This window comes from Python bivittatus, unplaced genomic scaffold (assembly GCF_059951505.1).
Source record: "Python bivittatus isolate LINGU-HERP-01145 unplaced genomic scaffold, Pbiv_v1 ctg000480_np1212, whole genome shotgun sequence".
Taxonomy (NCBI): Eukaryota; Metazoa; Chordata; class Lepidosauria; order Squamata; family Pythonidae; genus Python; species Python bivittatus.
In genome coordinates, this window is record NW_028277075.1 from 75,958,270 (window position 1) to 75,968,222 (window position 9,953).

The 9,953-nt window shown below is 39.4% G+C and overlaps 1 protein-coding gene across 1 annotated transcript in view; it reads right to left on the reverse strand.

Moving 5' to 3' along the window:
• Positions 1-9,386, reverse strand: part of CFAP65 (cilia and flagella associated protein 65) — a 40,555-nt gene extending 31,169 nt beyond the window's left edge. Inside the window, exons 1-6 of the mRNA XM_025164870.2 lie at positions 9,330-9,386; positions 7,480-7,646; positions 3,734-3,930; positions 2,571-2,716; positions 1,300-1,522; positions 134-399 (exon numbers count right to left, since the gene is read on the reverse strand). Of these exons, the coding sequence (XP_025020638.2) occupies positions 134-399; positions 1,300-1,522; positions 2,571-2,716; positions 3,734-3,930; positions 7,480-7,646; positions 9,330-9,371 (1,041 nt within the window). The 5' untranslated portion in view covers positions 9,372-9,386. The remainder of the gene's footprint in view (positions 1-133; positions 400-1,299; positions 1,523-2,570; positions 2,717-3,733; positions 3,931-7,479; positions 7,647-9,329) is intronic.
• Between the last annotated feature and the right edge of the window lie 567 nt (positions 9,387-9,953).

The following is a 9,953-nucleotide window of genomic DNA, read 5'->3' on the forward strand; positions in this document are numbered from 1 at the left end:
ATAAGACATAGCACCTGGACAAAAGAAATTATTCTATTTGCTCAATGAAATGTTACTCAACCACCATGTAGATGACTAGGAGTGCACAATTCAGAGGCCAGTTTCAATGCAAGATATATCCTAACTCTCTTACCTGATGATGCACAAGGCAAACCACACGCCGGTAACATATAATTGGATGAGTAGGCTGGAAAGTCACCTTCAGTGTGATCGTGGACATTCCGTTCAAGACTCCATAAGGACGGTCAAAGGAAAACACACTCTGTGTGCAATCAATGTCAAACTGATAGTAGGCTGGAACATCGGAGATGTTAGTGATGTCTAATGGCTGAATTAAGTATTCACCAAGGTTAATGCAGCTGAAGTAAACAAAGGGATGCTGAAAAGTTACCGCAGGACCTAGAATGATAAACAAAGCCAACTTTCATACTGCTACTTTCACTACCACCAAGGAAGGGGCTTTTTGTACAGTAAAAGCTCCCAATCCCAACTCTGAAGAATGGATGTCATACATGTTTTCTATAAAATAATTTCATGCATGTTTTCTATAAAATTGTTTCCCTGGTCACCTATTTTTCAAGGCTCCTAAACATACACAGATCCATTCTCACTCAGACATGGAAGAGACATACACAGGATCAGCTTCTTTCTGTTTGGCGAGCAGAGTTCTGTTTTCTACAGAAGAGGATCATTTCAGTTATTTCTAACAGATAATGAACAGTTGTATCTGAGATAACAGAAAATAGTTCATAGGGCAGCACATTTTTAGGATTGAAAATAAGAACAGGAATCTAAACAAACCAGTTTCAGTTGGCTACAAATATATTCCCAGTCAGATTCAGAAAAACGTTGTATGTAATATGATGAGAATCCAACATCAGGCAAGATTCTGTATCTATATTCACTGAGGCCAGGACTGAGACATAGGGATAGGTGAAATTCTCTTTTACTCAGTTTCTCTTTTTTTAAATATTAAGATGATTTAATTCTATTTCTGTACCTGCCTGCATTTTTGTGTACACATTTCCTAATATGCATAGCATTAGGCAGCAATTTCTTTTAATTTAAAGTGATTGTATGAAACCACATACATTTTCCCCAATATATGCCTTGAGTTTTTTGATGGGAGAATTGCATTGCACAATCTGGACAAGTGAGGATTCCAAAATACACTTTGGTCTGCATACTGGTCTGAGAAGTGCACATTAGTTCAGTTTACATTTAAATGTGTTTCTCTCCAGTCCCTACTGTATGCTTCGGTACAGCATAAAGAAGCAAATAGGTTCCCACCGCATGTACCTTTGCATGATCCTGTCACCTTCAACACAGAATGCGTGCTACCTCCCAAAGGCACAACAGTGAAGTAATCCACACTTTTCATGCCCACAGTGTGTGGGCTAAACCTAACAGGGATGACTGATGTGCCACCAGCTTTAACAATGGCTTGGGTGACATCGCAGGAAAAGACACGATCACGAAGCAGTGGCTCCTTTGTTCTGTCAATCCTGAATGGAGCGCTGACCTGCCAAGAGACAGACCATTAGTTCTCCCTTCCTCACTGAGCAACGAAGTTTGCTCTACATTTGGCAGTGTATGCCAAGAACGCCTGAAACCGATATTCTCACTACCTTGTCTCCTCTAACTTGAAAGTGTAGTTTTTCTACACAAACTCCTAGCTGGAAAAGAAACAAAAAGAGGTCTCTTCGTTGGCAGCTGCTGAGGTTAGACATTAAGAATCACTGACATACTGCTTCTTTTCCATATAGGCTTTACCATTTCCACTTGGTCTAAAAATGGAGATGCTGAATAGGCCAAGCCTGTCTTTCAGGTCCGTTAGTCACTCTTTTACAATCAAGGATCCCTGAGTTGAAAAGGAATCAGAGACACCCTTTAGCCCAACTAAAGGCCTATAAGTGAAACAAAGCTGCATTCTGAAATCTGGCAAAAAATGCTGTTACAGTCTTCCTATCACATTTCCGAACAGATCAGTTACTGCAAACTGTACTAAGGCAACACTTGGCCAGTTTCTTACACTTGAGAAAATTGTGAAAATCATCCATTATGTTTACATGAATTGTCTACATAGCAGCAGAGATGGCCCAAGATGGTTGATGGTTGGAGAAAATATTTCATCCAGATTTCTTCCTTTACAACAGAGATGGACAACTTCAAGCTTCTTTTCTGAAGCATCCAGAACTCCTTTCCAGATTATACTGCCAACATTCAGGAGTGTATTTGGGGTTTTCCCTACTAAAATGATAAGTAAATAGGCCCATTAAGCTTCCTCTTACTTTATTACACCTATTTTAATTTTTTTCAAAACCTGATCCCACAAAAGCCCCAAAAGAAGTCAAATATGTCAGCCTGTTCCTCTCCAATGTTGCCACTGCATCACTGGCATGCCTTATTTAGCCCTTGAAGACACCCTCTCCCCCCAAAACGTGTGACCCTAGGAATAAAATCATATGCCTTGGAAGTAGAGGGAGGGGGCAATATGTCTATGTGAAAAGAACAGGCTACAGTTGGATAGAACAACCTCTTCTTCACATTCAAGAAACTCCTTTCCATACCACAGATACATTTAGTATCTCCATTTGTTTTTCCACAGTGCTGCCAACAGCAACTGAGCCAAAGGAGAGCACATCCCGGAAGTTTAGATGCTTGAGATCTTCACATGTGTCTTCTGGCACATTGACCAGCAGGTGGGGATATTTACCTAGAAAAAAAATAAATATTGTATTTAATGAGGGAGATGGCTGTGGTCTGAATTTATGTCGATTTTGACATTTGTGTCACTGTGCCAATGGTGTGCCCCTATTCTTGCTTCAACCTGAAACATGTTGCAAGAAAAATATTCTGGGAACAGTAATTTCCCTTCTAAACTCTCCTTACATGAGTTTTACAGTGAGGGTCAGAAGCCTTCTAAATTATGGGCAATTGACTACAAAACATGCAAATGAGAGACATAAACTTCCTATTAAAAGAAAATGAAAAAATGCGAGGACTGTCTTTTTTCTTGCAAGAAAGTGACTGGGCATGGGAAAGACTTGTCAGTTTCATGGGACTGTTTGCGGCTATAATATTTGTACACCATTATCAGGAAAATAACATATTTCTTAACAATGTGGCTGTTTCCTGAATAAATAGGTTAAGATATTTGAAAGTTCAGCAGGCAATACAATGATTACTAACCATCATTAGACATATTGCAAGGGAAATAAGAAACAAAGGAATGAATTAAAAAACCAAGCTGAGATTAGATTTTTTAACACCTGAGAGCTACTCTGCAAAATAGGACAGGACTATATATCTTCCCAAGCTCATGGGAATTTAATATTGCAGATAAATGTATAGGCAATATCCCATGGTACATCTAACCCCTAATGTGTGGTTTGCCCTTGTTTTTAGAAGAGAAGTGGGTAAGCCTGGTGGGTGGAGGTACAACACAACATACTATATGAGTATAGGTTTAGAATGGAAGGCAAGGTATAATTTCATTCTTTTCCCCTGCAATGGTGTAGGGGAAAATTGCTATCTACTGAAGTAGCAATTTTGATGAGGAATGAGGTAGAGATGATGGACAAACTAAACTATTCCACATATCTAGCTGAAGGTTAGTCAGCTGGGAAGTAGGAAAGATGAGTGGAGATCCCAAGAGGCCGCAGAAAGGATTGCTGAAGATCACACATATCAAAAGTTGCCTATAATACTTTTAGAGCATAAACGTTCTCACCAACAGCTTTCAGTTGAAGAGTCTTCTGCTCTTGATTGTCTCCAAAACTGCATATTGCTGAAACATCATAGACTAAAGCCACCTCAGGTTGAAAGGTCACCTTCATTGTACATTCTTCACCAGGATCCAACATGCCACGGGAAGGAGTAAGAGAAAAAGGTTCTGGCACTTCCCAGCTAAAGCATGTCAGTAGTTCTCTACAAAAAAAACAGTCCATAAACCAAAGGTTCTTTATCAAGACAAAACAGTGTTTCTCAAAATATTGTATTATGTACATATATATTTATTTTACAAGAGTTGCATGCCACCTACTTTGCAAGGCTCTGGGCAGCTCACAATAGTAAAACATTATCCAAAAAATAACATTAAAATAATTAAGAAACATAATTAACCATAAATCACTACTTACTAATAGGCATCAACTATAACCACCAGCAACTATCTAGCTGTCAGCATTTCTATCAACCCATCCTTCAAAGGTCCAACAAAAGAGGATGAACTTTCCAGAAGGAAGAAAGGAGACATTCTAAATTCAGGAAGAGAATTCCATAGGGTCAAAGCAGTTACAGAGAAAACCCAGTCCCATGCTGATATCTGGGGAGAGGGAACAACAAGCATACCTTCCTGAGTTGAGCATACAGGACAGGAAGATTCTACTTGGAAAATGCGATCCCATAAAAGTTATAGACCTGAACCATAAAAGGCTTCACAGGTCATAACTAGTATTATGAATCATACCCCCAAACCAATGCAGCTCCCATAAAGTAGGTATGATTTTGTTAGACTGGGTCTGGTCTATCAGTAGTCAGGCCATTTCATATGGACCAGTGATCCAGCTGGAAGATGAAGGCATGAGTTTACAATCACCTACAGCTGTGTATGTTCCAAATATGGCTGCATCTGATGCACTAGCTGCAGGCAGGTAAAAATCTTCTGACCACAGCTTCTACCTGCTATTCTAGCAGGAACCATGAATCAAGGCAAACCCCAGATCTTGGACCATAGGTTGAAGACTGAGTGGAAGTCGCCCAAAATCTCTGGATTGAGATTGGGCTTCTTCAAGAGGGGATGCACCATGGCTTCCTTCAAGAAGATAAGTACAATCCTTCCCTCAAAAAAGCATTAAGCATTCCTCAAATCCAGGGACCTGCCCTCTCTGTGCCAACTCAATTGAACCAGGAGAAGCAGGGGTCTACTATAGAGGATCCTGCCCACAGACTCCACATTTCAAGAAATGCAAGCTGCTGCCACAATCATCTTAATGGATCATGTCAGAAATTAGTCCAGCTTGAAAATAATGAATTTGTCCTCAGTACTTTGCAAACAAGTCAGAGTAGCCACAAGCCAGATCTTCTCATCCATCATTCCCGAAGAAGGTGCAAGTAACCCTTAAAAAAGCCACTAAATGGTACTCCACAGAAGCAATAACAGCAGAGTAGCAATGCTTTGCCTCCCTTACCGCTATGGCAGAGGTCTGAAATTGGGCTCTTAACCAATTTTGGTTGTGTCTGGTCATATCTGCTCTTTATTTTCCAACTTTGGCACTCTACATATTTCTTTGTTGCTTCATTCCCTTGGACCCCTCTGTGAATCACTGCATATAAGGAGAGGCTGCTTGGAAGTAATTCCATCCAGTGTCCTTGCCAACTTCATATCCCAGAGCTCGGTGAGAGGAAAGGTGAAACTGCCCACTTGGTCATTGGAAAATTCCCCAAATGCACTCCAGAAAACCCTAGGATCCATTAAGCACCTGAGGTACACCTTCCTAATTGGTCCTCCCTGCATTCAGCAAGCTTCAGGATGACAAAAATGTGATATGCCTGTTGGTCTAGTGATTCCCTGGGACAAGTCCATGGTTGCCATGGTGGCCAGGAAATCCTGCCATTCCTGACTCAGCCTCAGTATATGGAGGTTGAAATTCCGCAGGGTCATAAGCCTGGACAATCAACACCAGTTCAGAGCCAGCCTGAATTTAGAATTGGATGTTGCTGGGCAGCAAAGTAAATAGTAGTAGCACCCCTAGCTCTTCCCTAATGTCCAACTAGTTGTCTAAAGAAGAGGGCATCAAGACATTGCCACTCCCCTTCCCTGTCTTAAAGTCACACTTGCTGCAATACCTGAAACCCAGGGCATATTTTCATATGAGGACTCCCTTCACATCCTTACCTAGCCCATGCATCTCAGTGATACATGCCAGGTCTGCCCTCCTATCCCCAATTAAATTGTGGATGAGTAAGGCTTATTACAGATAGATTTGGCATTTAGCAGCAGCAGTCTGAGGTTAATATTAGAAAAGCAAGTGGAAGATTGACGAATTTTTATACAATATTAAAGCAAAGCTGCAGAACATGATAAATTCAGTAGGATCATGTTTCCCACCAAGTAAACAATGCAAAATACATAGAATTCTTCCATGCCCTCGAATATCTGCTCATGTACTGAAGTAAAAATCATTAATCAATTTGGTCTCAGCAGTTAAACTAAACTGTGTGATCCCCAAATAATTCTACTAAACCTAGCAATAGAAATAAGGAAGATTTGTTGGTTCTGAGTTTGCAGACTTTATATTAGTTTGCAGGCTCTTTCGTATAATTCATGCCAGAACTACTTGGCAATCATTCGCTTCCAAGGCATATTGCATTTCTCCTATTAATTTCAGTATCTGATGCAACTCTTCTTGCTTTTCCTCCTTCATTCTTTCTAGCTCTGGAAATTTCTGTTCTGTTCTAATGGCAACTATTCCTGCCATTCAGAGTTTTCTTCCATTCTGCTTCCATTTTTCTTCCATTCCATTCTGGAATATTCTTTTAGTTCTTCTGTGCTTGTTTATATCTTGCAAAGGTTCCTGACAAATCCTCTATCTTTGGTGTACATAAGTGGTATGAAAAAATGCAGAATTCTTTACCAGGTGAGTGACACGGTGCTAAGAAAACAATAATATTACTTTGCAGCTTTCATACTCTTCATACTCTTGCATAGCTATCAGAAGGATACCCAGAAATAGGGGTGGAAGGGCCATATAATAGTAGCTAATTCAAATCTTTTTTGGTCTTCTAACAAGTCTCCATACTGAAAAATCCAAAGTATCGATTTCTAACATAATCTCATAATCTTTATTTCCAAGAATATGGCTGCTGCTGGACCCCTCCTGAGCACCATAAGAACTGTTAGAAAAAAATATGGCAGAGGGCAGTAGTTCAGTGTTTTGTTTGAAACAGTGTCCACCCGCTCAGAAAAAAAGGCAAAGATAAATTGGAGTGATACGGAACACTGTGGGTAGAGGCTAGGTAGCTTGGTGAGAAGTAATTTCATCAAGTTTCCTTCCAGGAAAAAATAGCCATTCTGTAATCCGGTGGTAGCTCTATCTATGTCATGCTCTCAAAACTCTAAATATGTCTTCCAGCTTTATAAGACTGGGAACTGAAGTATTATGGCTATTATATAGTCAACTGAACCGTTCCATTCGCCTGTTGGTTCCTATTGTGGATTCTGATAGCTCACAAAACTGCTGTTTTTGATAGAACGTTCACAATTCCCTCCAGCCGCCTTTCCCAATTTGGTGCCTCCTCTTCCCATCCTCCACAAGGCAGGTGAGAATTTTACTCTAAAACATCTGAAGGGTACCAGGCTGGGGAAGGCCATTTTACAGCATCCAGATCAGAAATGAGGAACATTTCTATATCTCAGAAGATCTGGTGGCAACCCAAAAATAAGCAACTTTGAAGGCTATAAAAAAGCACACCTACCCATTATTGTACAAGATAAAGGAGGATTCTACAAAGTGATAGACAGCACAGGCAGGAAGCTGGATGGTATGTGGGAAAAGCAATTCAAGGCGTGGTAGCTTAGCTAGCAGTGCAACAGAGAATTCTCCTTCTGGCTTTTCAAAGAGGATGCTGTCTTCATATTCCCTCTGAATAAGAAGAAAAGAGGATATTCAGTCCAAATATGTGTGTCAGTCCAAATATGTGCAGAGAAGATGGATACCTCCTTGTTATGTGTAACTGACTAGCAAACCGGCACATAAAAGGATCTAATGAATGCCAAGGTAAATGATTTCTGCATGCTTTTTATATAAGATTTGAAATGCTATATACTGTAGAAACATTGCTCTGTAGAAATAACATTAAAATTAAAAGCATAATAAAACATTATAAAACCAGCCAAACTAACAAATAATAAGCAGATTCTTTATTAAACATCTTCTATTTAAATGCAACCTTTGACTATTATCTAAAAATAGGAAGAGAGCCCATCAGATTTCACGTGGGAGAGATATGACAAGATGGTCATGTCTTTAGTGCCCTTTAATTAGACAATATGGACAAGCAAACCAGATGAAAAAAAAATTATTCAGGGACTCAAACTAATGACCTATTGCAACCCCCTTCCAAACCTGCATGTACAGGTAAAAATCTGCACCTGATTTACTATTAGGTATTTTACTATAACATTCTAAGATTGGACAGAGCTGCACAAAGACCTGGTCAAAGGCAACTAACTAATATTCATACCTTACAAAAACATACTGGCTTGGTTCACTGTTTATGCAAAACAGAAATGAGGCATACTTCTTTTTGGCTTAGTATAAATAGAATCAGTGAATAAGCCATAGCTTTCTTTAGAGCAGTAAACCACAGAACGAAAATATATTTTCTAATGGCATTATTTCTGCAGTTCGGGCTCAGTATAGTGTGCCAACAAGGATGCAAGATTTGACTGTGATTTCCTGGCTTATTCCTGATCTGCCTTTTTTTTTTTTTTTTTAATGCAGGCAGTTATATGCACTCCTCGACCTGGTCTGCTTTTGTATTCCATCCAAATCCAAATCCACAGAAGTTCATGGCAAGAGCCATTTTAAAGAGAGAGAAACCAAACCAGGAATTGTAACAAGCCATTATCACTTTATTTGCCTGCAAATCAAACTTTTGTCATTTTAGCAGACCATGGTTAAAACAAGCCATAGCTAACTCAATCTAGCCAATCTGCCCAAGATGACTTAAATTCTATCAAGCAACAGCCTGTCAGAGCACCTTAAAAATTAAGAAAGTCAGCTGTAGCAGGGTAATTTCTTGTATTTGCTAAACTATTAGAAGTCAGAAGCATTGGAGGTCTATTGCAAATCCATAAATCTTGACCTACCTTCTGCATGCCCATTTAAATAGTATTATCCGAACTTTAATGTTCTAGGACAAATTATTTGCAATTTTGTTTGATAAGTGTATTATATTTTTTCTCAAGGAGGTATTCATGAATGAAAAGTTCCTTCATCAGCTTTCTTAATGTCAGTAACACAATACACTGCATTACAGCAAATAGATCAATACTCTGAATGCTCAAGCAGTCCTTCCCTGTTGTTTTTTTTCCAGATGTGGATTCCTTTGTGCATTTCTGACTACCAATCAAGAAGTTTTGGAAAACACCCTAGGGTAATAAAATGCCAGTAGAAGCATTGTATTACTCCAATCCTGATGCAGACTATTTGTTTCAGTGCCCAACATCTCTTTGTCTGCCAAGTTGGTGAAAGAGATAAGAGGAATTGCTGCTGTTATAAATAAATAATTATGACTCTGAAATAAGTATAAACCTGGTTTACCTTTTCCAAAGGGCGGAAGATAATAGGCAAAGTTAAGGACATTCCAGGACTCAGAATAATTGGCTGTGGGAAAATGGTGATGAAGAAACGTGTAGTGGGAGGTCTGGAACAAAAGAAGCACAAAAAGGTGTAAATGAAGTGATGCTAAAGAGACTGTGTGTAAAACAAAGCATAATTTATGGAATAAATAAGATTATAACATCATACGGAACATAACAAAACAAATATGCATGATTTTAAGAAATTGAAATATTTCAGTGTTAGAGTCAGAAAGATAGTATTTCCAAAACTGTTAAAATGGAAACTGTAATTAACACTGAGCTGAAAAATTACAATAAAACAGTCAAAGAATAGTAGCAAATAAAGAAAGAGCAATTCTGCATGGCAGCTTTAAGCTGCGAGTGTCCTGTGCTGGGCCCAGATGGAAATGAAGCCAGCTTAAGAAATTCCATTCTGGATTTCAATCTGTTCCTTCACTATAGCAATGATGCTGCCCGTGTGTTCCAGCAAATGGTGGGGCCTCATTGGTGGATTGCCCTGCCTGTGCACCCTTCCCACTAGTGCTAGGAAGGCAAATGCTAACTGCTTTCCTCTGCATGGGTGGGTTTGCAGAATACGTGCTTC